The sequence below is a fragment of the Trachypithecus francoisi genome, unplaced genomic scaffold (assembly GCF_009764315.1).
Source record: "Trachypithecus francoisi isolate TF-2019V2 unplaced genomic scaffold, Tfra_2.0 Lachesis_group12, whole genome shotgun sequence".
Lineage (NCBI taxonomy): Eukaryota > Metazoa > Chordata > Mammalia > Primates > Cercopithecidae > Trachypithecus > Trachypithecus francoisi.
This window is the reverse complement of record NW_022681457.1, coordinates 13,293,711-13,321,216: the sequence shown is the minus strand read 5'-3', so window position 1 is coordinate 13,321,216 and position 27,506 is coordinate 13,293,711. Positions and strand designations below refer to the sequence as shown.

The following is a 27,506-nucleotide window of genomic DNA, read 5'->3' as shown; positions in this document are numbered from 1 at the left end:
CAGGTGGGCTGCACATCAGTGCAGCTTCCAAGCAATCCTGCAATCACAGCATGGATAGCAGAACTGTGTCACGCTGTACGTTAATGTTCAAAAAGCTAATCTGTTCAACATATACATTTAAAATATACTGTGACAGTTATAGCTCCCTGGACATATTTCTCCCTTAAAAAAATTTTTTTTGAGAGCTTCAAAACCTAGCAGTGTCCAGCCCTCCTCTGACCCAAGAGACCCTGGCTGCCAGGGAGAAAGGTGACTTGTGAGACTCCGGTCTTCCAGAGCATTAAGTGCCCAGGGCTGAGCTCACAGCTCCTGTGACAAGAGTTGGAGGACAGGAGACTGGGGCACATTATGATGGGGGTGTTGGGGTCTTTGGGGGGTGCTGGCAGAGGAAGGCACAGGGTGAGGGAGGCGTGCTGAGGTGCTGAGGCTTCCACAGCTGGGGTGAACCTAAAGAGAAGAGAGGGGCCAGCGCTGTGTCTCACTGCAGCTCAGGCAGGGTCTTGGGACTGGGCAAGTTGGGCGAAGAACACCACGTGGTGGCTTTTGTGAGTTGCGGCAGCTGCCACAACTGCTCCAGGACCCTGGGCCATGTCCTTGCTTCTGTCAGCTAAGGTGGAGCGTGTGAGAGTGGCCCTCCAAGGATGGCCCACCTCCCCTCAGAGGTTGAGGGAGGCTTCCCCGGCTGGAAACTGCAGCCCACAACGGTGTCTCAGTTATCTCCACAGGGACTTCCCCTCACTCAGAGTCATCCCTTCACTCTGCAGGGCCTGTTGTATGCTGAGTGTGGTCAAGCGTGGCAGTGGAGACTGTTCTAGGCACAGGAGGAGGCCAGGGTGAGAGGCAGTGTGGAGTTAGGCAGAGACACAGTGAGTTAAGGACACCAGCCTCCACCATCCCAGTGCTGGGAGCTGTGGAGGCAGCAGGGCCACAAAAGACACGATGGAGCTGCCCTGCTGGGCTTTGTCTTTTCAGTGTCTGCATTTTAGAGGGACCCTGTTGGCTGCAGGATGAGGATGGGGCAGAGGGAAGGGGCTGGAAGCAGAGTTTGCTTAGAGGCAGCTGCAAGCATTCAAGAAATGGGGAGAGAGCCTGGGGCTGATGGTGCAGAGGAGAAAAGAGAACTGAGAGGGGTTGGGAGGTGGGTTCCCAGGGCAATCAAAAATCCTTCTGGGGCCTTGGAAGGTGGTGGTCCCTCTGAGGAGAGTGGGAACCCCAGAGGGGAGGCAGTTTGCATGTTTTTTGTTGTTTTTGCACAAGGGAAGATGAGTTATTTGGACAAACTCAATTGGAGGACTGAGGGACACGAGATGGATGTCTGTGGGGCCAGCCCGGGTAGGCTTGAGCCTGACTGACGCCCTGTGTTCAATGGCACCCACTTTCTTGTGCAATTCTTGCACCAACAAACAGCTGTGATTGTGCCTCCAGCAGGTGGAGACCGAGATGGAAACTGCATGGAATGAGCCCCTGGCTCCCAACAAGTGGGGGCACTCGAGAGAGCTATCTCTACATATCCCGTTGTCCGAGAGGATCGATCTGCGCCTGAGAGAAGGCTCAGGGGGGCTTCCGAGAGTAATGGGCTGACTGCGGGGCCAAGACCCCACCCTCCATCCTGAGCTCGGTAGAAGAAGCTCCTCCTTTGCAGGATGAGAGAGAAGGCCCCAGGAGGGGAGCTGGAGCCCACCAGCAATTAAGGCATAGGATAGAGCCAGGCGCCCCCAGTGGGGACTGCAGGGAAAAGCTGGGGATGCCGGAGGGACCCCGGGAAGCGAAGTCCAGAGGCCCGGTTAGGGGGCGCTCCAGAAGGCAAGCGTGAGAAGGCAAGCGCGGCAGCGAGGATGAAGTGAAGGCAGCGGCGGGTCCGCGGGACCTGCGCAGCCCGTGAGGGCCGTCGGGGACAGAGGCCGAGAGTGGGGGCAGATTGGTTGAGAATCAGCAGCAGGCGGATGTGACGTAGGTAGGTCCAAAGGCTTTTGAGTTAGAAGGCGACTTGGAAAAATGTCTGCCTGTGCAGATTCACAGTCAGCCCAACACTGTGTTTCCAAGTGAAGTTGGAAGGAGAAAAAGAAAAAGACAAAAACTTTTAAGGCTTGAAAGAGGACAAGTGTCCGGCAACAATGAGTTGGGGATGGGTGAGACGCTGAATCTGAGGCTGGCTCCCCGCTGTGACGTCACCGCCTGCCCACTTCTGCTCCAGTCTAGCAGGAGAGGCGGCCCCACTCTTTGGAGACCATCTGGTTCTTCCCGGCAGACCAGAATGCCAGATTTTTATGGTTTAAACAAATGTTGGCATCTTTCTCAAAAACAACTCCTTCTGTAAGTCAAACAAAATATAGGCAGGTCAGTTTTGGTCAGGTCTAAAGACTGTGCCGGAAATCCTTAGAGACAGGAAGCAGATTCTGGTTGTCAGGGCAGGCGGAACTGCGAGGGCGTGGTGAGGCCTATGGGCTCTTTCTGGGCGAGATGAAAATGTCTTTGGAGCTAGAGAGTGCTGGTAGTTGCACAGTGTTGTGAATGTGTTTAATGCCACTGAACTGTGCATTTTTAATGACTGAAATGGTAAATTTTATGTTTCCCAAAAAAGGAAAAAAAAACAAAACCCTGTTTATCTGTTAGGTTCCAAGGGGGCTGAGCTGGCAGGAGGGCAGCCGGGGTCAGCTGTGCCCATCTCTGGAGTTGGAGCTGCCCAGGCCGGCTCCCGCCCTCATGCCTCAGGGATATCCACAGTGAAATGAAAACCCAGCGGCAGAGTCTGCCCCTGAGTCAGGTGCTCACAGGGAGACCTGGACAAGGCTTCTGAAAGACGAGACGCGAATGAAACTCCTCTTCAAGCCACTTGCAAAACACAGTGTGCAGGACTGACCAGGTTATGCTGTGGAACTGCTGCTACTCAGCCGAGATCCTGGGAAGCCATGCTGGGCTCTGGAGCAGGTGTCCAGGACCTTCCGAGAAGCAGCCTGTGTCTTTCAAGAGGAGTCCCATGGTGGCCAGGGGTTGGTGGGGCTGGGGGATGTACCCCATCTTCTGGGGCCTATCGGTGCTCCCCAGGGACTCAGGGCCGGGTGGCCAAGGCCCGAGGCTGGCCATTCACATGTGGCCGTGGGCCGTGTGGAGTTTCTGATGGTCGATGAGGTGGACCATCCAGGGGAAGGCCTTCCCGCAGACACTACACTGGAAGGGTCTCTTGGGGCTGCGAGGGGCCACTGAGCCTTGGGCTCTATCCCTGGGTGGGGCGGACTCCCGGAGGCCCTTGCTCCGGGGGACTTTCTTCCTGGGTGGCTCCAACAGGTGGATCTTGCCATGCTCAGCAAGGACAGAGCTGTGCAGGAAGACCCTGCCACACTCGGGGCACGGAAAGGGCCCTTCCTCGCGATGGGTCTTCTGGTGCTCGATGAAGTGGGTGACCCAGGTGAAGACCATCCCGCAGTCGGCACACTGGAAGGGCCGCCCACCCCGGGGCCCACGCAGCGTTGCCGGGACCCCTGCAGCAGCCTCTTGGTTGCCACCTTTGGTGTGCTTGAGGGATGGCTGGTGGCGGCCGCTCTGGTCAGTGTTCCTGTTTCTCCTTCGGGGACTGATTCTCTGACCACTCGGACCCTTGGGGCCTGAGATCACAGCTCCTTCTGCACGCAGATCTGAGGAGGGCCCTGCGAGAAGATCCTCAGGCTCATCCCAGATACATGGCTTCAGAGACAGGCGGGCCCGGGACCCTGTGGAGGGCGAGGGAGACGGGTCACCTGTAGTGAGTGAACGGCTTTGGCATCTCCCTGTGCCCCCCAGGGGTGTGGAGGACCCCAATGACTGAGCCAAGTCTGGGCCCTTCTTCTGCTCAATATGTCCCCGTGCCCTCCGTTCTGTCCTTTAAGACACAAGGGCACATGTGGCCGGGTGCAGTGGCTCACGCCTGTAATCACAGCACTTTGGCAGGCCGAGGAGGGTGGATCACGAGGTGAGGAGTTCGAGACCAGCCTGCCCAACATGGTGAAACCCCATGTCTACTAAAATACAAAAATTAGCCGGGTGTGGTGGTGGGCACCTGTAATCCCAGCTACTCAGGAGGCTGAGGCAGGAGAATCGCTTGAATCTGGGAGGCGGAGGTTGCAGTGAGCTGAGATTGCACCACTGTACTCCAGCCTGGGCAACAGAGCAAGACTCCATCTCAAAAAAAAAAAAGAAGGGCATGTGTTTTGGGAGCAGGTCCCACAGCACTGGCCCCTTGTTCCTACCTGGCTGGCCCTCGGGGTAGCCCTGTGCCCCAGCACTCTCAGACTGTCTGCCTTGGCTGCCATTCAGGTGGGGAGGCTGAGGCCCTTCTCGTGGGCTGAACGATGTATGTGGCAGTTCTAGGGGCCCCCGATCTCAGTCCCCACAGGAGGTATGCATGGTTTCTGGGGGAAGTGTGGAGTTCACCACCGAAGCCCCCAGCTCCACCCATTAACAAAGTCTGTGACTTTGGGTTGAGGTCCCAAACTCCATTTCCAACCGTTAATCCACGCAGGAGCCAGACTCACCCAGCAAGCCAGGGGCACGGGGCGCCTCGGCCTCCGCCCTGGTGTGCAGACTCTGCGGGAGCTGGGTGGGCTCCAGCCACTCACTTTCCTCAGGGAGTGCCGGGGCTGCTGCTGCTGCATCCAGAATCAGCTCAGACGCCTGGAATGGCAAGCACAGGACTGTTCGGCAGCTGCCCCTCAGGAGCCGTCCTCCCCACCACCACGGAACAACAAAGGAACGGGCGTCATCCCTAAAGGCTCTCTCCCAGGGTGGTGTGCGGTGGCGCGCCTGTTGTTCCCGTGCTTTGGGATGCTGCTGCTGGAGGATCGCTTGAGGCCAGGAGTTTGGGACCAGCCTGGGCAACACAGCAAGACTCCGCTTATACAAAAAAATAAGTAACCACTCCTAAGGAGCTCTTACCAGGACCTGAGACATAATTCGAGGGGCCCCTGTACAAAATGGAAATGCAGATCCCCTTTGTTCAAAAATCGTTGATCATTTCAGGACGGTGACAACAGAGCATAAGATGGAGCCAGGGGACCTGTGCCATGGCTCAGGTCACTGTTACCCGCTGGGACTCCTAACTCCCGTCCCCCAAGGCTGCACTGTCCTTGCCCACAAGCCCAGAGAAGGTGGGCGACTGCACAGACTTCACATCCCACCTGCGACCTATGACCTCTGAGGCACTTAACCCTGTCCCGCCCAAAGCGGGGATCACCACTTCCTGGGAGGAGACTGAGCTGTGGTTGAAGAGCAAGAATTCAAAACAGAGGGGCTTGGCTTGGTGTCCAGGCTCCAGCTCTGCTCGCTCTGTGACCCTGGCTGAGGAGCTTTAGCTCTCTGGGTTTCCAATGAGGATGTAGGTTCTACATGCCCAGAGCCTGGTACCAAGGGTTTGGTAAACTGCAATGGGGTTGTGTCAAAGGAAAACACAGTGACACTTATCAATGCAAATCAAGTTGTTGGAGGAGGTATGTCGAGTCAAACAAAGCATGAGAAGAGAGACCAGGAGTCAAGCACGCACTGATAAGGTCTTGAGTGGGTCTTCGTTTTCTGCTGCCCCAACCCTGACTGGATGCACAGGGACCTCAGGAAGCTGTCCAAGATTCCCAACAGCTGGGCAGAACCGGAGTGGAGGGATTGCTGGGCTAGAGACAGAGGAGGGAGGGAGAGAAGGAGCTGGTGGCAGGAAGGGAGTTAAGGCACAGGAGTCTTCCTGCTCTCACATTGGGAGTATGTGGATGGTGTGTTTGGCTGGGCTGTTGATTTTTATTTCTTATCAAATGCTAGTTTTGATTGTAAAACAAGTTGAATTCTGAAATCGTCACCAGAGGAACCATCATCTGCAAGAGTAAAGGCGGGACTCCCTTTTACGCGTCTTTCCAGTACCTGGCTTCTGGGGGCCACTGTGGACAGTCAGCCTCCTCCCTACTTCACTCACCTTGGTGTCTATGACTAATCAAGGGCAGCAGAGGGGCTGCGTGGAGAGAAGAGTGGGTGGCCTGTGCGTGTGTGTGGAGACGGGCATGCTTAGTTCCCCTGACTCTCGGGAGGCATCTGAGGAGCTATCGGCACACGTGGGTCGGGCACAGAAACCAAGACATTCCCCGGGCCCTATCTGTACCTTCAAATGCAAATACATCCCCATAGCCCCAGTGAGCCACTGGCCACAGATCTGGGCTCTTATCCTTCCCAGGTTTATTGTCTCAGAGATGACAGGTGGGGAGATTGGACAGGGGAGGGAGACGCAGTTACACCCTGGGAAAGTCCTAATGCAAACCAAGCAACCGAGAAAAAGAAAACAAGAATGAGGGTCCAGGCATGGTGGCTCCAGCCTGTAATTCCAGCACTTTGGGAGGCAGAAGTGGGTGGATCAAGAGGTCAGGATATCGAGACCATCTTGGCCAACATGGTGAAACCCATCTCTACTAAAAATACAAAAATTAGCTGAGTGTGGTGATGCGCACCTGTAGTTCCAGCTACTTGGGAGACTGAGGCAGGAGGATCACTTGAACCCGGGAGGCGGAGGTTGCAGTGAGCTGAGATTGCACCACTGCACTCCAGCCTGGTGACAGAGTGAGACTCCGTCTCAAACAAAACAAAAACAAGAATAAAGGAGAAATGTGAATGCCTGGCAACTTACTGTTTTTAAGGAATTATCTTAATGGCTCTATTTTATTTATTTATCTAGAGACAGGGTCTCGCTTTGTCACCCAGGCTGGAGTGCAGTGGTGCGATGTCAGCTCGCTGCAACCTCCACCCCCTGGGTTTAAGCGATTCTTGTGCCTCAGCCTCCCGAGTAGCTGGGACTATGGGCACGTGCCACCACACCCGGCTAATTTTTGTATTTTTTGGTAGAGATGAGGCTTCACCATGTTGGCCAGCCTGCTCTTGAACTCCTGACCTCTAGTGATCCAACCACCTCAGCCTCCCCAAGTGCTGGGATTACAGGCGTGAACCACTGCACCTGGCCAGAAATTATCTTAAGTTGGGGCAATGTTGCTGGGTTATTTTGGAAAAAAAAGAAAGGAAAGAGTGGAGCAACATCACCAAGACGGTGGAGTAGGAGATACCAGCCTTCATTTCCCCCCCCACTACCCACACACAAATCAACTACAGATAGATATTCACAAGCTAGAATAGTCCAGAATGCTTAAGGACCCATTGAAGATCTGCAGCAACACAGTGGAGTAAAACGAAAAAACCCGAGAATGTCCACATGAAAAAGTTATCTGGTGAGATAATGCATATCTGAGATGCCAGGAGAACGCTGTGAACAAAGAAGAAAAGTAGAGGCCACGAGTATCAGCTATACGGTGGGAACCACCAGGGACCCCAGCAGTTTGCTCCACAGAGGACACTGGCATCACTTACCACTGAGGTTCCAACAGTCATTCCTGCCAGGGCCTCCCGGAGCTACACCCATGTGATCTCAGGGACCTTAGAGTGCTACCCCCAAAGGACTTCAGGCAGCTACCCTTACAGGCTTCTGGCAGCTCCCCACATGGGGTGATGGCGTTTCAGTCAACAACGGACCGCACACACCACCGTGGTCCCGTAAAATTATAATGACTGTCTTCCACCACCATTTGAAATCCAACTCCATAGCATACACTGCTTCCTTATCCTGAGTGTGCACCAGCAGCCCCCTACCTACAACTCCTCCACCAGCAAAGACCTGAATGAGTACCGCAAGCAATACAGAGGAAATCACAGAGGGATCCAAGATCTGCAGGATGATGGTACAGTGTTACAAGCAAAAAGATCTGATGATGTGTCTTGACTTAGGCAAGTTGCAGACTGCACAGTTAAAACAGTTACTGGAAGATCAAGGGGATTTGTATTGGTGGTTTTGCAAAATGCTAGTGCTGTTAGGGCCTTGGAATGGAAAGAACAGAAGCTGGATGGCAAATTGACAGGACCACCCCCCACCCCTGCCACAAAGAGCCAAAGCGTGAAAAGGGAAAGAACCCCCGGAAAGGTTTTTGTGGGTGGATTGAGCCCAGCTACTTCTGAAGAACTAACTAGTGGCCGGGTGCGGTGGCTCAAGCCTGTAATCCCAGCACTTTGGGAGGCCAAGACGGGCGGATCACGAGGTCAGGAGATCGAGACCATCCTGGCTAACATGGTGAAACCCCGTCTCTACTAAAAAATACAAAAAACTAGCCGGGCGAGGTGGCGGGCGCCTGTAGTCCCAGCTACTCAGGAGGCTGAGGCAGGAGAATGGCGTAAACCCGGGAGGCGGAGCTTGCAGTGAGCTGAGATCCGGCCACTGCACTCCAGCCTGGGCAACAGAGCGAGACTCTGTCTCAAAAAAAAAAAACTAAAGAATATTTTGGAGGCTTTGGAGAGATTGAAAATTTTAAAGGCCAGGCGCAGTGGCTCACGCCTTGAATCCCACCACTTTGGGAGGCTAAGGCCGAGACTGGAGAATTGCTTGAGACCAGGAGTTCAAGACCAGTGTAGGCAACATAGCTAAGTCCCATCTCTACAAAATTAGGAAATTACCAGGCACTGTGGCTCAAGCCTGTAATTCTAGCCGAGATGGGAGGATCACTTGAGCCTGGGCAGTCAAGGCTGTAGTGAGCTGTAACTGCACCACTACACCCCAGTCTGGGGAGACCCCATCTCAAAAAAGGAAAAAAGGGCTGGCCTCAGTGGCTCATGCCATGATCCCGGCACTTTGGGAGGCCAAGGCAGGTGGATCACTTGAGGTCAGGAATTCGAGACCAGCCTGGCCAACGTAGTGAAACCCCGTCTCTACTAAAAGTACAAAAATTAGCCAGGTATGGTGGCGTTCGTCTGTGGGGCAGGAGAATCGTTTGAACCCAGGAGGTGGAGGTTGCACTGAGCTGAGATCATGCCACTGCACTCCAGCCTGGGCGACAGAGCAAGACTCCATCTCAGAAAAAAAAAAAAAAAGAAAAAGAAAGAAAGTAACATGGTCTCGCTCCATTGTCCAGCCTAATCTCCAATTCCTGGGCTTGGGTCCTCCTCCGGCCTTGGCCACCTCAAGCACTGGGATTACAGATGAAAACTTGGCTCAAACCACATCATTTACACTTACCTACATGCCCCAGGGCAGTTAGTATACTCATTAGGAAACACTTGCAGGGTTAAAGCTATAAAATGCCTATTCATCAATTTTTTTGAGAATTCGTAAATATTAAGGATCTAAAACAAACTTCTTTCTCAAATAATTGAAATCTGAAAGCCTTTGGAAGCCAACTGTCCCTGCACAAAGGTTTACAATTGAGAAGTATCTCCTGCTCCTATTTCGTCAAGTTTCTTTAATGGCTGAACAAAAAGAAGCTTTGAGTAATGGAGAAGGCATCGTCTGAGCGCAGCTGCTTTCCTGGCTGCCTGTGCTGTTCCTATGTCTTCCAAATCCTATGCTTGGAGGCCCCTGGAGGGACATTTTTGCCAGGAACCAACCTGATCTTAAAAAGATGAGTGTGACACAGCCGGCTGGGCAGGAGGGTGGAGGTGGCCACAGGACACTGCCTGCCCACGCCCTGCAAGCCCGACCATGCTGCCGAGTGCCGAGTGCGGGGAGGCCGCCCTACCCAGAGGGCACAGGGCAAACCCTAAGCACTGCAGGTGTTGTCATTGAAGCCCCAGGGGATGCCCTGTGCTGCGTCATCTTTGTAGCTTCGTGCTTCAGTGACCAGCCTGCTTGTTAAAGGAGCCCAGGGGCCTGAGCCTGCAACACCACAAGGGTTAAGAAGGGCATGCTGCTGTAGGTGCATGCGAGGTTGAGGTTGCAGTGAGCCGTGATCATGCCACTGCACTCCAACCTGGGTGACAGAATGAGATTCTGTCTCAGAAAGAAAGAAAAAAAAATGTAAAGCAAAAACTTACAGTTAGATAAATTATATTGAAGAAGGAAATATATTTGTCAGTTTAGTAGCCTCAGTGCGCCATGTTTATACAGTCCACAGCACAATAACTTCCCAGGCCTTCACATTGACTCACCACTCAGACTCACCCAGAGCAACTTCCAGTCTCACAAGCTCCCTTCCTGGCAAGTGCTTTATACAAGTGTACTATTTGTCTTCTATTTTGTATTTTTACTGTATCTTTTCTACGTTTGAATACACAACATTGTGTTACCGTCACCCACAGTATCCAGTGCAGCCCCGTGCTGTGCAGGTCGGTAGCCTAGGAGCCATGGGCTGTGCCCTCTAGGTGTGTGAGTGCCCTCTGCGATGTACGCATGGTGACCAAAGCGCCTGAGGAAGCAGTTCTCAAAAGGCGTCCTGATGCTTAGGCGGTTGTACATGCTCAGCCATCGCCAGTTGTGCCCACTCCACAGTGCCTTCTGGCGAGCCGGGCTGCCCCACGCAGAGCGGCTCCACCTCTGCCTCCTCTGTGCTCCCACTCTCCAATCCCCGGCGGCTTCAAAAGCAGAGGTACCTCAGGCAGTGTTAGCTCCCTGGCAGCGGGAATGCCTGGGCCAGCGCGCACCAGCACCATCAATGCCCCATCCCAGAGCTGCCGTCGCTCCACGCCGGCGCCAGGCCTCAGCCCTAAGGCCCCTCCCTCCACAAGTGCCGCTCACTCAGGGATGCTGGGGCACCCCGCTGCGGCTGAGCCCCCGACAGCCAAACCCAGCGCCAACAGGGATCCTCTCAGCAGCCTTCCCCACCTAGACCACCCAAAAAGAGAGTCCTTTGAGTTGCTGTGTGGTGAAGGGATGGCCTCTGAGCGCAGCTGCGGTTTCCACGTGGAGTCTGGGATGGGAGAGGGAGTCAGATCAGCACATCTGCCCTCAGAAGCTGAGGAAACCCGTGGCCGACAACTGTGGTCTACCCAGGTTAGATGCCTCCGTTAGATGCACAACAGAGACCACGGCCCACGAAACTTTGTTCTGGTGCAGGAGAGGGGTTCTCATGTTGATCTTTAAATTTATTTTAGGGCCAGGCCCGGTGGCTCACGCCTGTGATCCCAGCACTTTGGGAGGCTGAGGCAGACAGATCATGAGGTCAGGAGATGAGACCATACTGGCTAACATGGTGAAACCCCGTCTCTACTAAAAATACAAAAAAATTAGCCGGGTGTGGTGGTGGGCACCTGTAGTCCCAGCTACTCGGGAGGCTGAGGCAGGAGAATGACGTGAACCCGGGAGGCGGAGCTTGCAGTGTCCCAAGATCAGGCCACTACAATCCAACGTGGGCAACAGAGCCAGACTCCGTCTCAAAAAAAAAGGAAAAAAAAAATTGATTTTAAAGTTAAATGGAAAAAACGAACATAAAGACTACTCCAGCCTGGAATATATTGATCTTTATACCAGTGTGGTCATAAAATATGTAATTAAAAACTTTTTTTCTTGAGACAGAGCCACCCTGAAGAGCCCGTGTCCCAGCAGTGGGGTCACGCTGGCAAGTGTTGGGTGGCTTGTGCAGCTCCCCACAGCAGGGAGGCTCTCCGGGGCCACAGAGATCTGCCGGGAATGATGATAGAGTGACCAGTCTAAGGACACTGAGGTTACCAACACTGGGTACGCAGGGTTCCTCCCAACTGCCTGATGCCAACACATCTTCGTACTTAGGGACTCAGGCTGGCTTGCCTCAGGCTGGTGTCAGACACAGGAACACAGTAGGCGGCGCCAGCAGCAGTGCTCACCTCTGACCCTGACTTCCCCCAGGTGGTGCAGGCGGTGCAGTCTCAGCCTCCCTTGGGTGCCCTCTGGAACCTCTAACACCATCCCCGTCCCCCTAAATGAGCCCTTCTCTGCTCTGTACTCTTGAGAAGGTGACCATATCGCATCTGGAAAATGGGTATGCCTCACATTCACTGTAGCTTGGCCTGTATTTCTCACAGTCATCATCTCCATTGCTGTATTGGGCATTTTTTTTCTTTTTTTCTTTTTTTTTTTTTGAGACAGGGTCTTGCTCTGTCGCCCAGGTTGGACTGCAACGGCGCGATCTCGGCTCACTGCAGCCTCCACCTCCCAGGTTCCAGTGATTTTCCTGCCTCAGCCTCCTGGGTAGCTGGGATTAAAGGTGTGAGCCACCACGCCTGGCTAATTTTTGTATTTTTACTAGAGAAGGGGTTTGGGCATGTTGCCAGGCTGGTCTCGAACTCCTGACCTCAGGTGGTTCGCCTGCCTCGGCATCCCAAGGTTCTGGGAATACAGGCGTGAGGCACCGCGCCTGGCTGGGCATAGATATTCTGACACAATAAACAATAAATTAAAATTTGGCCAGGCCCGGTGGCTAATACCTGTAATCTCAATACTTCAGGAAGCTGAGGTGGGCAAATCACTTGAGCTCAGAAGTTTGAGATCAGTCTGGGCAACATAGAGAGACCTCGTCTCTAAAAAATATGAAAAATGTAGGCCGGGCGCGGTGGCTCAAGCCTGTAATCCCAGCACTTTGGGAGGCCGAGACGGGCGGATCACGAGGTCAGGAGATCGAGAGCATCCTGACTAACACGGTGAAACCCCGTCTCTACTAAAAAATACAAAAAACTAGCCGGGCGAGGTGGCGGGCGCCTGTAGTCCCAGCTACTCGGGAGGCTGAGGCAGGAGAATGGCGTAAACCCGGGAGGCGGAGCTTGCAGTGAGCTGAGATCCGGCCACTGCACTCCAGCCTGGGCGACAGAGCGAGACTCTGTCTCAAAAAAAAAAAAAAAAAAAAAAAATGAAAAATGTAAACAGGCATGGTGGCATGTCCCTATAGTCCCAGCTACTTGGGAGGCTGAGGTGGGAGGATCACTTGAGCCTGGAAGGTCGAGGCTGCAGTGAGCCATGATTAGGCCACTGCACTTCAGCCTGGGCGACAGAGTCAGACCCTGTCTCAAAATAATAACGATGATAAATAAAAATTAAAGTAAGTCTTTGTCACTTAAAAATTAGCCAGATATGATGGACTTCATGAACTCCCCGGTAAAGTAGTTCATATTGTAAAAAATAAAGTAAGGCTGGGCGCGGTGGGTCACACTTGTAATCCCAGCACTTTGGGAGGCCGAGGCAGGTGGATCACAAGGTCAGGAGTTAAAGACCAGCCTGGCCAACATGGTGAAACCCCTTTCTCTACTAAAAATACAAAAATTAGCTGGGCGTGGTGGCATGTGCCTGTAATCCCAGCTATTCGGGAGGCTGAGGCAAGAGAATTGCTTGAACCAGGACCCGAGAGGCAGAGGTTGCAGTGAGCCGAGGTCGGACCACTGCACTCCAGCCTGGGCTACAGAGCAAGACTCCATCTCAAAAAAAAAAAAAAATGAAAAATGTAAACAGGCATGGTGGCATGTCCCTATAGTCCCAGCTACTTGGGAGGCTGAGGTGGGAGGATCACTTGAGCCTGGAAGGTCGAGGCTGCAGTGAGCCATGATTAGGCCACTGCACTTCAGCCTGGGCGACAGAGTCAGACCCTGTCTCAAAATAATAACGATGATAAATAAAAATTAAAGTAAGTCTTTGTCACTTAAAAATTAGCCAGATATGATGGGACTTCATGAACTCCCCGGTAAAGTAGTTCATATTGTAAAAAATAAAGTAAGGCTGGGCGCGGTGGGTCACACTTGTAATCCCAGCACTTTGGGAGGCCGAGGCAGGTGGATCACAAGGTCAGGAGTTAAAGACCAGCCTGGCCAACATGGTGAAACCCCTTTCTCTACTAAAAATACAAAAATTAGCTGGGCGTGGTGGCATGTGCCTGTAATCCCAGCTATTCGGGAGGCTGAGGCAAGAGAATTGCTTGAACCAGGACCCGAGAGGCAGAGGTTGCAGTGAGCCGAGGTCGGACCACTGCACTCCAGCCTGGGCTACAGAGCAAGACTCCATCTCAAAAAAAAAAAAAGTAAAGTAGAGGTGCAGACTTTCCTCTGCATCTAATTAGGAATAAATAGTAACTTCTCTTTTTTTTTTTTTTTTTTGAGACGGAGTCTCGCTCTGTCGCCCAGGCTGGAGTGTAGTGGCCGGATCCTGGCTCACTGCAAGCTCCGTCTCCCGGGTTCACGCCATTCTCCTGCCTCAGCCTCCCGAGTAGCTGGGACTACAAGCGCCCACCACCTTGCCCGGCTAGTTTTTTGTATTTTTTAGTAGAGACGGGGTTTCACCATGTTAGCCAGGATGGTCTCGATCTCCTGACCTCGTGATCCGCCCGTCTCGGCCTCCCAAAGTGCTGGGATTACAGGCTTGAGCCACCGCGCCCGGCGTAACTTCTCTTAAGAAGCAAAATTTATTAAAAGACCTGTGCTAACATTCTTAAATATCTGCTAGCTGTAATAAAAAAAATCAATGTACTTTATGTTCTTAGCTCCCACAATTTAGCCTAAATATTTGCCCTGGCATGCTTATACTGGTCCAAGGTTATAGCTTGTTTCTCTTCCTTATTTGAAGGTGTTTTTACTTTTCTCAGCATTCCACAAGTTACTTCCTCCTTCCTTTGTTCTCCTCTGTCTTTGCCTCTTTTAAAAAGTTCTTTTTTTTTTTTTTTTTTTTAGATGGAGTCTTGCTCTGTCACCCAGGCTGAGTAGAGTGGAGCGATCTCGGCTCACTGCAACCTCTGTCTCCCAGGTTCAAGCTATTCTCCTGCCTCAGCCTCTTGAGTGGCTGGTACTATAGGCGCCCGCCACCACACCGGGCTAATTTTTTGTATTTTTAGTAGAGATGGGGTTTCGTTGTGTTAGTCAGGATGGTCTCCATCTCCTGACCTTATGATCTGCCCACCTCAGCTTCCCAAAGTGCTTGGATTACAGGCAGGAGCCACTGTGCCTAGCCGCCTCTTTTAAAAAGTTCTAAGTTACTAGCCAATTAGGACAAATACAGAATGTAAGGTCCCCTTCCAGCCAATGGAAACCAGACACAGCAGTAGAGTGGACACATCAGGTTATAAATGACCCTGTCTCCTTTGTTCGGTGTACTCTCATAGCAAAACTGCTAGTGACTGTACCCTTTCTGCAGAAAGTAAAAATGGCCTTGCTAAGGAAATTAAGTTTATGTTCAAGTGCTATTTCTTTACGGCACCAGGGAACAAGCATTTCAAACAATATGGTCACATGTAAGTTATAACAGGACCTTCATGGATTAAAACTCATTATCTATAAAAGCTAATTAAGGCCAGGCACAGTGACTCATGTCTGTAATCCCAGAACTTTGGGAGGCTGAGGCGGGTGGATCACTTGATCAGGAGTTCGAGACCAGCTTGGGAAACATGGCAAAACCCCGTCTCCACTAAAAATACAAAAATTATCTGAGTGTGGTGGGGCATGCACCTGTAGTCCTACCTACTCAGGAGGCTGAGGTGAGAGGATCACCTTAGTCTGGGAGTTTGAGGCCACAGTGAGCCACGATTGTACCACTGCACTCCAGTCTGGGCAACAGTGAGATACCCCCTCCCCAAAAAACAGAAAACATGGAGGAAACCAAAGATGCTGCAAGGCTGTGAGTGGATGGTACAGATGGCTTGGGGGGTTTGGAGGGGAGACCTGCAACCTCAGTCAAGGATGAAGGAAGCTGGGTGGCCCTGAGGGAGAGGTGGGGGTGTCCTGGGGCCGCCCAAGGTGTCGACGGTGTGCTGGAGGGATTGAGGTCCCGACACAGCCGGGGATTGGCAGTTATTGTTCAAGAGGACAAAGAAGAGAGACAAGGTTATCATTCAGAGAAGGAGAGGGGGCCTGCGGTCTGAAGAAGAATGAGGACATGGCCCTGTCTGTTCAGTGCCAGAGGGAAGGGGAACCGATTCGATTTTGTTGCTGCTCTGGTCTGAATGTTTGTGTCTCTATGAAGTTCATATGTTGAAGCCCTAACCCCCAAATAGATAGAGGGGATTAGGAGGTAGGGCCTTTGATAGAGGATCAGGTCATGAGGTTGAAGCCCTCACAACTGGGATTAGTGCCCTTTTAACAGAGCCCCAGAGAATTCCCTTGCCCTTTCCACCCTGTGAGGTTACCTGTGAATGAGGCAGCCGACCCTCAGCAGACACTGGATCTGCTGGCAGCTTGACCTGGGACTTCCCAGTCTCCAGAACTGTGAGAAATAAGCTTCTGTGGTTTGTTTGTTTTGTTTTGTTTTCCCCAGATGGAGTCTCGCTCTGTTGCCCAGGCTGGAGTGCAGTGGCATGATCTCAGTTCAGTGCAACCTCCACCTCCTGGGTTCAAACGATTCTCCTGCCCCACAGACGAACGCCACCATACCTGGCTAATTTTTGTACTTTTAGTAGAGACGGGGTTTCACTACGTTGGCCAGGCTGGTCTCGAATTCCTGACCTCAAGTGATCCACCTGCCTTGGCCTCCCAAAGTGCCGGGATCATGGCATGAGCCACTGAGGCCAGCCCTTTTTTCCTTTTTTTGAGACGGGGTCTCCCCAGACTGGGGTGTAGTGGTGCAGTTACAGCTCACTACAGCCTTGACTGCCCAGGCTCAAGTGATCCTCCCATCTCGGCTAGAATTACAGGCTTGAGCCACAGTGCCTGGTAATTTCCTAATTTTGTAGAGATGGGACTTAGCTATGTTGCCTACACTGGTCTTGAACTCCTGGTCTCAAGCAATTCTCCAGTCTCGGCCTTGGCCTCCCAAAGTGGTGGGATTCAAGGCGTGAGCCACTGTGCCTGGCCTTTAAAATTTTCAATCTCTCCAAAGCCTCCAAAATATTCTTTAGGTTTTTTTTGTTTTTTTTTGAGACGGAGTCTCGCTCTGTTGCCCAGGCTGGAGTGCAGTGGCCAGATCTCAGCTCACTGCAAGCTCCGCCTCCCAGGTTTACGCCATTCTCCTGCCTCAGCCTCCTGAGTAGCTGGGACTACAGGCGCCCGCCACCTCGCCCGGCTAGTTTTTTTTATTTTTTAGTAGAGACGGGGTTTCACCATGTTAGCCAGGATGGTCTCGATCTCCTGACCTCGTGATCCGCCCGTCTCGGCCTCCCAAAATGCTGGGAATACAGGCTTGAGCCACCGCGCCCGCCTAATTTTTGTATTTTTAATGCAGATGGGGTTTCACCATGAGTTTGGCCAGGCTGGTCTCAAACTCCTGACTTCAAGATCCTCCTGCCTTGGCCTCCCACAGTGCTGGGATTACAGCCATTAGCCACCATGCCCAGCACTTCTGTGGTTTATAAGCCATCCAGGCTACGTTTTTTTGTTTGTTTGTTTGTTTGTTTTGAGACTGAGTCTAGCTGTGTCACCCAGGCTGGAGTGCAGTGGTGTGATCTTGGCTCACTGCAACCTCCACCTCCTGGGTTCAAGCGATTCTCCAGCCTCAGCCTCGCGAGTAGCTGGGATTACAGGTGTCTGCCACCATGCCCGGCTAATTTTTTTGTATTTTTAGTAGAGATGGGGTTTCACTGTGCTGGCCAGGCTGGTCTTGAACTCCTGACCTCGTGATCTGCCCGCCTCAGCCTCTCGAAGTGCTGGGATTACAAGCGTGAGCCACCGCACCCGGCTGTTTTTGTATTTTGAGTCAGGGTCTCACTCTGTCATCCAGGCTGGAGTGTAGAGACGTGGTCATCGCTTACTATAGCCTTGAACTCCTGGGCTCAAGTGATCCTCCTACCTCAGTCTCCAGAGTTGCTAAGACTACAGGTGCATGCCCCTACACCTGGCTATGTTTTTTTTTTTTTTTTTTTTTTTGAGACGGAGTCTCGCTCTGTCACCCGGGCTGGAGTGCAGTGGCCGGATCTCAGCTCACTGCAAGCTCCACCTCCTGGGTTTACGCCATTCTCCTGCCTCAGCCTCCCAAGTAGCTGGGACTACAGGCGCCTGCCACCATGCCGGCTAGTTTTTTTTATTTTTTAGTAGAGACGGGGTTTCACCATGTTAGCCAGGATGGTCTCGATCTCCTGACCTCGTGATCCGCCCGTCTCGGCCTCCCAAAATGCTGGGAATACAGGCTTGAGCCACCGCGCCCGGCCTAATTTTTGTATTTTTAATGCAGATGGGGTTTCACCATGAGTTTGGCCAGGCTGGTCTCAAACTCCTGACTTCAAGATCCTCCTGCCTTGGCCTCCCACAGTGCTGGGATTACAGCCATTAGCCACCATGCCCAGCACTTCTGTGGTTTATAAGCCATCCAGGCTACGTTTTTTTGTTTGTTTGTTTGTTTTGAGACTGAGTCTAGCTGTGTCACCCAGGCTGGAGTGCAGTGGTGTGATCTTGGCTCACTGCAACCTCCACCTCCTGGGTTCAAGCGATTCTCCAGCCTCAGCCTCGCGAGTAGCTGGGATTACAGGTGTCTGCCACCATGCCCGGCTAATTTTTTTGTATTTTTAGTAGAGATGGGGTTTCACTGTGCTGGCCAGGCTGGTCTTGAACTCCTGACCTCGTGATCTGCCCGCCTCAGCCTCTCGAAGTGCTGGGATTACAAGCGTGAGCCACCGCACCCGGCTGTTTTTGTATTTTGAGTCAGGGTCTCACTCTGTCATCCAGGCTGGAGTGTAGAGACGTGGTCATCGCTTACTATAGCCTTGAACTCCTGGGCTCAAGTGATCCTCCTACCTCAGTCTCCAGAGTTGCTAAGACTACAGGTGCATGCCCCTACACCTGGCTATGTTTTTTTTTTTTTTTTTTTTTTTTTGAGACGGAGTCTCGCTCTGTCACCCGGGCTGGAGTGCAGTGGCCGGATCTCAGCTCACTGCAAGCTCCACCTCCTGGGTTTACGCCATTCTCCTGCCTCAGCCTCCCAAGTAGCTGGGACTACAGGCGCCTGCCACCATGCCCAGCTAGTTTTTTGTATTTTTTAGTAGAGACAGGGTTTCAGCGTGTTAGCCAGGATGGTCTCGATCTCCTGACCTCGTGATCCGCCCGTCTTGGCCTCCCAAAGTGCTGGGATTACAGGCTTGAGCCACCGCGCCCGGCCTTTGTTTTTTTTTTTGACATGGGGTCTTGCTATGTTGCCCAGGCTGTTCTTGAACTCCTGAGATCAAGTGGTCCTCCCACCACAGCCTCCCGTGAGGCCTCACTCAAAGTGCTGGGATTACAGGGATGAGCCACCACACCCAGCCGTGTTTTGTTACAGCACCAAGAATGGACTAAGTCAGTGGGAGAGACACGTGCAGTCTTTCAGCCTGTTACTCAGCTGCCTGAGAGTGGGCCCTGGGCTTAGAACATCTCCTTACCAAGAGATAAGGGGTCCCCACAGTTTGTGCTGGGCGCAGTGCCTTGTGTGGGGGTCTCTGTTTCCTAATGTGTGCCCCTTTGTTCTGCTCAGGCGTGTGCTTCACGTGGCATCTAGACAGCCCCACTGTGAGGTCAGGTCCCCTCTAGGAGGGACCTGCTGGCCCGGGCCTGACAGCCACATGGGCAGACGGTGCTCTGGCCCCGTCTCTGCTCTGTGAACAAAACCTCCCTCCATCCATTGTTCGACCGTGCTGTGTTTCCCTTGGCGGCTCCAATACCAAGATCCAGAGGCAGAAAGTGTTCAAACTCACGGTAGCCCTGATCATACGAACACATGCTACTCACTTAGCGGTTCCTACTTTTGTTCTTTTGTGATTTACCCGTTACCCCTGTATTTCTCTTACACATCTGCACGGCCCCACCCCGATTTTAATCTCTCCAGCCACACCAAGATCTGCTAGGCTCCCAGCCGAGCTGGGCCCCTCCCGTCACCTTGAAGCCTGTGCACCAGCAGGTCTAGCTGCCGGGGAGCCCTCAGCGTTTCCTTCTGGCCCCGCCCAGAATCCTGGGTTCACTGAGAGAAGGTGATCAGGGGCAGCAGGACTTTCTCAACACACCCAGCATCTGGTGCTGGTGACACAGGAGGAAGGGTCCTAACTGCACGGCTTGGAAAGGACAGGAGGGGCTGGGGTGAGGCCCAGAGGCGCACGGCATACACACACCTGCACTCACTGCCCTTGCCCAGCACTGAGCCCCAGGAAGGTTGGGGAATCTGTGGGGCAGGCGGGGAGTTTGGAGGCCGGGCTTCTTGGGAGCGTTGGGGACAACCTCACACAGTCCTTGAATGGGGGGTCCTTGAGGCCGTCCCAGGAGCGGCACGCACGCCCTGGGGTGCGGGAGCACGGAGCAGGGGGCCCCAGGCTCACCTGGGATGGTTCTCTCTGGGACCTTGGACTCTTCCCATCTTCCTCCTCACCAAAACTCCAGTCCTGGTGTTCGACCGAGTCCAGAGATACCAGAACTGTGCGGGAGAAAGGGATTGTGAGAGGGGCCTGTTCTTCCCAGAGCCCCCAATTCTCCAGACCTTCTGGGGAGGGCAGACTTTCCCCAAACATTCCTGCAGCATCCCTGAGGCGCAGGCAAGAGCGACGGCACGGCTGTCATTCTGTCCCTCCATGTGGCTGCTGGGCAGGAACCTGTGGTGACACTGAGGGCTGCTGAGGCCAAGTACCCTCTTCACTCACACTCCACACCCCTGTGTGCCTCCAGAAGCCCACAAGGACACGCACTGCAGCACTGACCAACTAGGGAGGCCCGGACACCGTGAGCCTACTGCTCCCCAAGACCCCCGGGGCTGCTGTGCACAGAGAGGACGATTGCTGAAGCAGGGTTCAGGACACCATTTACAGAAGGGTCAAGATACGGGAACCAGGCCAGGCGCGGTGGCTCACACCTGTAATCCCAGTACTTTGGGAGGCTGAGGCAGGAGGATTGCTTGAGACCAAGAGTTTGAGAGTAGCCTGGGCAACACAGCGAGACCCCTCCCTCTATTTATTTTTTAATTAAAAAAAGAAAAATTTAAGACCATGGCCACTTCTGGGGGTGTCAGGCAGAGTGAGGGACACCAGGACTAGGAGACGTGCACGGGGTTTCAGCCAACTCCACTAGTTGGTCCTTTTTTTTTTTGAGACAGAGTCTTGCTCTGTCGCCCAGGCTGCAGTGCAGTGGCATGATCTTGGCTCACTGCAATCTCCACCTCCTGGGTTTAAGTGATACTCCTGCCTCAGCTTCCTGAGTAGCTGGGATATAATATAGGCATGTGCCAGCACGCTCGGCTAATTTTTGTATTTTTAGTAGAGACGGAGTTTCACCATGTTGGCCAGGCTAGTCTCGAACTCCTGCGTTGTGATCCACCCGCCTTGGCCTCTCAAAGTGCTGAGATTATAGAGGTGAGCCACCACGCCTGGCCATGGGTATTTCTTTTAAAACAACTTCAAGTCAGCCTTTCTGGAGGTTGGGCTTTGATAGGGCTGGGTGGCATGTGCAGGGCTGTTCATTATACTTGCTCTACTGTTTCGTAGGCTGAAAATATGGAATGTAAAAAGCAGACCACCGCTATGGAAGACAAATAGAGCCCTTTGCTCAGAAACAATGAAGAATTTCGAGAGTGACCATGGAACATGAAACCTAGCAAGGGTGGCTCTGGGCTGGGATGGCTGTGAGGTCCACAGAGCACCAGAAGCCAGTGGTCTTGGGCCCTCTGCCCCAGGAGCAGAGAGTTCAAAGGGCCAATTCATCTGGCTCCTGCCTTGCAGCTTACAGGGCTAGCCTTGCGCCTCTGGAAAGCTCACGGGCTGCCCTGAGGCAGTAAGGGGACCCTGGACCCTGTGTTCTTCAAACTGCTTGTCACCGTTAGCCTATAGGAAAGCTGTAGTCGGAGGGTGCAAAGGGAAAGCCTGTTCCTCTCCCTTGCTCCAGCCCTCTTTTCTCTGAGCTCTGATCTGACCCTTGTCCCTCCCAGCCTTTGCTCCTGCAGTGTGGCTGCCTGGCATACCCTCCTTGCTGGGGCCCTGCTGAGGAAGCCCTCCCCAGGTCACAGTGCCATGACTGCTCTCACCATTCGTGGCTGCCTCTTTTGGCCTCCCGGTGTCCAATCCCTGCACTTTCGTCACTAGGAAAGAAAGAGCCTCACTCATGGGACTGGGCCCTGGGTGGATGGAATCTCCACGTGGGGTCACAGGGGCAAAGATGCAGGAGGACAAAGCCCTCTCAGGGGAGAAGGGAGCTGAGACAGGAGACAGGGAGGAAGCCCAGTTTCAACCCCACATTTCCCAGGCTCCCAGAGTCGGGATGCAGACCTAAGCGTCTCTCCCCACCATCAGCCAGCGATGGGGCCTGCGCCCTGTGAGGGCTTAAGGATCTCTAGGATTCCTGAGTGTTGCAGGAGGCGCTGCAGGTGGCTGGGAGGAAGTGGCGGGGCAGCGTCCTTCCCAGAGAGCAGCCGGTGAGGAGCAGCGGACACAAAGCCACAGGACAGATGGACGCATGGGAAATGGAGGCATCTTTAATCACTGAGTGAGAAACTCGAGGCAGATGAGGCGTGCAGCACATTTATATGTAAAAATAATTAAAAATACAGCCGCGGGGCAGGAGAGGTTTGCTGGTCGGGAGGGACCGGGCAGGGGTGGGAGTGATGCGGGTGGGAAGGAGGGCAGTTCCGTTCTCGGAGACGTCAGGCCCCCTGCCCGTCCCAGGGCACGGAGCCTGCGCCTCTCACCTTCCTGCTGGCACATCTGTGTCAGGTCCTCCACCAGGCTGGCGGCCTCCCTGCAGCTTCGGGGGCCCTGTGACTGCACCCAGGTCCGCATCTTGCTGGGCAGCGCGCCCAGGAACTGCTCCAGCACCAGCAGCTCCAGCATCTGCTCCTTGGAACGCGCCTCGGGCCTCAGCCACTGGCGGCACAGCGTCCAGAGCTGGCCCAGCGCGAGGTGAGGCCCGCTCGCCACGTGGTACTGGAACTGCCGGAAGCGCAGACGCTGGGCTTCGGTGTCCCTGGGGCTTGCTGGCCCAGGGTCTGCGTCCTGCTCACTCAGGGTTGGGGTCTGGGGGCGTCTGGGGGAGGCAGGGGCTTTGGGCCGCGGGAGCATCTCTGGCCACAGGGCCTGTCTGAGGGGTGTGTGTGGACTGGATTCCGAGTCCCAGTGGCTCCGGACAGAGCCCGTGTGGCAGGCAGGCAGTCAGCAATCAGGGGCCTGCAGAGAGGGGCAGGGACAGAGGGGCCACATCAGATGGTGGCCCTCCATACTCAGGATGCCCCTCAGCTCCCTGCTTCCTTGTCCTGATCTCCAGCACCCCAAGGAACTAACCTGACCTCTTCCCACCTCCTGACCTAATCTTCCACATGCCTCTCATGGGCTACTCTGCACTGAGTTCAAGCCACTGGCTGCCCAGGACCTTTGCACCTGCCATCCCACCCCAGCTCCTCCCCCTTCCCCCCAGCTTCTCCCCTTGCAGATATCCCAGCCATCATCCTCATGGCACCCTCTTCACAACCCCTATGACTTTCTGAACATATCTTTTCCCCTTAGTTTAGCGTCTATCTCCCTCTCATTTAGTCACTCAACACACATCGACTGAGCTGTGGGAACAAAAATGCCTGCCCTGTGGTGTGGCCAGCACTGCCCAGCGCAGTTCCTACAGGGATGTAAACATTCTCTACTCATGCAGCCACCTACAGGTGGCTGGGAGCACCTGAAATAGGAACTGAATTTTAAATTTAAATTCCATTTAAATGGAAGTAGCCAGGTGGGCTACATAATAATGGATGACAGCAGCAGCAGCAGCAGCTCTGCCCATGGTGTTATCTTTGCTGTCTTCCTGCCTTTCCTACCAAGTCCAAGTTGGGAGAGGAGACCAGGAAGAGGGCAAAGGAGACTGGAGACTCTGAAAAGAGAGGGAAAGTGGGAAGGGCAATTAAAAAATAACCTTTTGTGGCCGGGTGCGGTGGCTCACACCTGTTATTCCAGCACTTTCGGAGGCCAGGGTGGGTGGATCACCTGAGGTCAGCAGTTCGAGACCAGCCTGACCAACATGGCGAAACCCTGTGTACTAAAAATACAAAAATTAGCCAGTGTGGTGGTGCACACCTCTAATCCCAGCTACCTGGGAGGCTGAGGCAGAAGAATCGCTTGAACCCAGGAGGCAGAGATTGCAGTGAGATTGAACTCAGGAGGCAGAGATTGCAGTGAGACTGTGCCACTGCACTCCAGCCTAAGTGACAGAGTAAGACTCTGTCTCAAAAAAAAAAAGAAAAAAAAAAGAAGTTACCTTTTGTACATTTTCCAAGCCCACTATGGTAAACATATAACTGAAGAAAACATTAAAAGTTGTGAAAATAAAAATAAGCAGGGAGGTTTTGGTTGTTTGTCTTTAACTATTGTACCCTGGACTGATCTGCTGGTGAGAATATAAATTGTCACGACCTTTCTGGAAAGCACTGTGGCCACTTATATATCAAGAACACTTGGTAGATTGCGTGCAAGATGTGAGATTCAGGCACCAAGATTCACTGCAAAAGTGCCCAACAGTTGAACATGGTGGGATCAACTACCTTCCCCATCATGTGACGGGAGTATTCAACTGTGTCCAGTACACAACACCATGACATGACCATGGGGAGTAGACACACGATGTACAGATGACATGAGACATAGGGAATGTGGGATGCAGGATGATGCATGAGTATCATAGAAAGGGAGTGCTGGGAAGAGGCCCACGGGGGGCAGCCAAGTGCTTTGTGCTCTTCATACTTCTCTCAATCTCCTCCAAATGGTGTCAGGATCCCATGTGACCTTCATCAACATGGAAAAACAAAAACAAAACAAGAAATCTTTAGGAAGCATTTTTAACCGTATGGGAAATGCTTATGACAAATGAAAAGGAGGGATTCCATGGGATTTTTCCCTCTTCATCCTCTGCTGCATTTTTCATACACTCTGCAGTTCTTGTGCATCTGGTTTTACAATCCAGGAGAAAGGAGAGGTGCAGGGTGGCAGAAAAGGCAACTCACGGGGACTGTGCCCCGCCAGCCATCTTCCAGTCAGCGTACCCAGCCACCCGCACCCTGATTGGGAAACTACCAGCTTGGACTTCCCTGCCACAGGCAAAAATGCTCTCTTATGTTGTATTCACGCTTTTATATATGTAGTTTTGAGTAAGAAAAAAAGGCCCATTTTGAAGCTCCACAGGTTCAAGAAGTCCCTTTGCCCTGGGGCCTCAGACCTTACACTCTCTCAGGTGCTCATGGCAGCTCACCCTGGAGACTCCAGGGAGGGGGGCTGTAGCCCCTCAGCATCCTCCAGGGTCTTGGGCTGGGGTCTGTGGGAGGAGAGGCTAAGTTTATCCGGGATGAGGGTAAAGAGGAGGTCTTAGCAGAAGGCACCAGAGGTTCATGGGTGTGTCTGGGGTCTATATGGGGGCTGACGGAAAACCTGGGCCAATGTGGGGGTGCCTGAGCTGATGAGAGTCCAGGACTGATGGGGGGTCACTTCTGGAAGATGAAGAGGGCCTGCGATGATGTGGAGGGGACTGAGGTCTACATGGCTGGTGAGGAGGATCTGGGCCCCCCATGGGCAATGCTATGGTGGCCCTGGGGTCCTAGAGGTCTACTTTGGTGGGAGTCTGGGATTAATGCTGGGGATGTGTGTGTGTGAGAGTGTCACTTGGAGGGCTCAGTGCCTGTGGAAGGGCCAGGTTCACCTGACATGAGCACTGAGATCTGCAGCCCGAGCCCCAAATTCTATTGTGGGGATGGGCCAAAGGGCTTTGCCGCTGATGGCCGATGCTTAGTGACATAGTAGACATGTTCCCTGCGACAGTCAGTGAATGGCTCTGGCTCTGAGAAGGGGGCTTAGAGTGGGGAGGGCGTTGGGAGCTTAGGATGCCACTCGGGGGAGCTCCATAATAAATGGGCTGGGGAAGTGTGCACTGGGAACACGGGGGAGGGGCAGCGACAACGGCTGGTCGGGTTGGGGATGGCTCGCGGCGGCTCCTCAGGAGGGAGACGGGCGGGGGCGGGGGGGGAGCTTGTAGGGAGGGAGACGGGTCGGGGGCTGCTGTTCCAGTGGGGGATGGGCCCGGGGAGGTGGTAGGGAGGGAGATGGGTCCGGGGCAGCTGTTCAGGAGGGAGATAGGTCACGGGATGCCGATCAGGTGTAGAAGAGAGAACTTGGACGCGGCAGAGCGGTGTCTGGGTGGAAAAAGGGGATACGTAGAGGGGCTTCGGCCTCAAACTGACAGGCGGATGCCAACGGGGGTCGGGGTCCCTGAGGAAGGGGCGGCCCTAGCCCCCAAGTGCCCCGCGCCGCGTGGCCTCTAGCCTTCCCCTCCCCTCCGGCGACCTCAGGACTCCGGACCGGCTCTGGAACCCCGCCCCGGTCCGCCCCCGCCCGGGCCCTCCTCCCCCGACGCGCGCCCCTGGCCCGCAATCCCGAGCCAGCTCCCGCCGACACGACGCCGCGCCACTCCCGGGTGGGCGTCCCGATGGACGCTCTGGCGGGCGGAGGGACGGATGGGCCGCGGCGGACTCACCGCGCGCGGGCTTCGCTCGGGCCTGGGCCGCTCAGTCATGGCGACCCCTGGGCTGGCGAGCGCGCCCAACGCCGCGGGCGGACCCCATCCCGGCTCCCCGCGCGCCGCGGGCGGCCGCCATTGGTCCGCTGGAGCGCGCCGAGCGTCGGCGACATGTCACGCGCCGCGGGACTCCCGGGCAGGGGCGGGGCTGTGACGCACGAGGCGGCCGGGGCCAGTCAGAAGCCGCCTGGAATGAGCGCCCCGCCCCCGCCGTGCCCTCCAGTAACCTCCGGCCGCGGTTACGGTCGCCTTGGCAACGGGTCCCGCAGCGTAGGGGGCGCTGCTAGGGGATGTGGAGAAGGGGGCGGCTGCGGGGATGCGCATGTACGATGCGGCCGCTGGGCAAAACGAGGACGTTCTAGACACGCAACCGTTTTTTACAGTATCCGAGTAGTATGTGAAAACATTGTTTTTAATATAAATATGTTTAGTAAGATTATGTCCCAGACTAGGATCGCCAGACTTAGCAAATAAAAATACAGGACGTCGGCCGGGCGCGGTGGCTCACGCCTGTAATCCCAGCACTTTGGAAGGCATAGGCAGGCGGATCACGAGGTCAGGAATTGGAGACCAGCCTGACCAATATGGTGAAACCCCGTCTCTACTAAAAATACAAAAATTAGCTGGGCGTGGTGGCGCATGTCTGTAATCCCAGCTACTCAGGAGGCTGAGGCAGGAGAATCACTTGAACCGGGGAGGAGGAGGTTGCAGTGAGCCGAGATCACTCCATTGCACTCCATCCAGCCTGGGTGACAGAGCGAGACTCCGTCTCAAAAAAAAAAAAAAAAAAAAAAAAGGAAAAGGAAAAAAAAAAGAAAGCTCAGTTATATGTAAACTGAAGAAAAACAAGTAGGCCGGGTGCGGTGGCTCACGCCTGTAATCCCAGACTTGGGAGGCTGAGGCAGGCGAATCACCTGAGGTCGGGTATTTGAGACCGGCCTGGCCAACATGGTGAAATCCCATTTCTATCAAAAATACAAAAATTAGCCAGGCATGGTGGCGCGTGCCTGCAATCCCAACTACTTGGGAGGCTGAGGTAGGAGAATGGCTTGAACTGGGGAAGCAGAGGTTGCAGTGAACCGAGACCTGCCAACACACTCCAGCCTGCTCTGGGCAACAGAGTGAGACTCTGTCTCAAAAAAAAAAAAAAAAAAAGAAGAAGAAAAACAAGGATTAGTATCAATGTGTCCTATATTTCATATACTTTAACGAAACATTACATAAGTACATTTCATATACATGTTTTAATATTGTCTACAATGTAACCATGTGCCAGAATAGTAGGATTCCACATATATTCTGTTTGTATCTGAAAATCAGGTGGGGGTGAGATC

General features: G+C 53.7%; 1 protein-coding gene across 1 annotated transcript; it reads right to left on the bottom strand.

The window, feature by feature from the left end:
- Positions 1-417: 417 nt before the first annotated feature.
- ZSCAN1 (zinc finger and SCAN domain containing 1) lies at positions 418-26,290 on the bottom strand. The gene is made up of 6 exons (XM_033224690.1): positions 26,131-26,290; positions 24,351-24,392; positions 22,319-22,793; positions 19,968-20,062; positions 4,509-4,647; positions 418-3,707 (listed from the first exon to the last, which is right to left on the bottom strand). The coding sequence occupies exons 3-6, from the start codon at positions 22,686-22,688 to the stop codon at positions 3,085-3,087; spliced, it is 1,227 nt and encodes a 408-aa protein (XP_033080581.1). The 5' UTR covers positions 22,689-22,793; positions 24,351-24,392; positions 26,131-26,290; the 3' UTR covers positions 418-3,084.
- Between the last annotated feature and the right edge of the window lie 1,216 nt (positions 26,291-27,506).

What these genes read in the sequence shown, in the direction of transcription:
- ZSCAN1 (XM_033224690.1), bottom strand. Translation starts at nt 22,688, where the DNA reads ATGCTCCCGCGGCCCAAAGCCCCTGCCTCCCCCAGACGCCCCCAGACC. An exon ending in ACAGATGTGCCAGCAGGAAG is followed by an intron (nt 20,063 to 22,318) that starts GTGAGAGGCGCA and finishes TCTCCCGCACAG; the next exon opens with TTCTGGTATCTCTGGACTCG. An exon ending in CCGTGCCCCTGGCTTGCTGG is followed by an intron (nt 3,708 to 4,508) that starts GTGAGTCTGGCT and finishes CGCCCTCCACAG; the next exon opens with GGTCCCGGGCCCGCCTGTCT.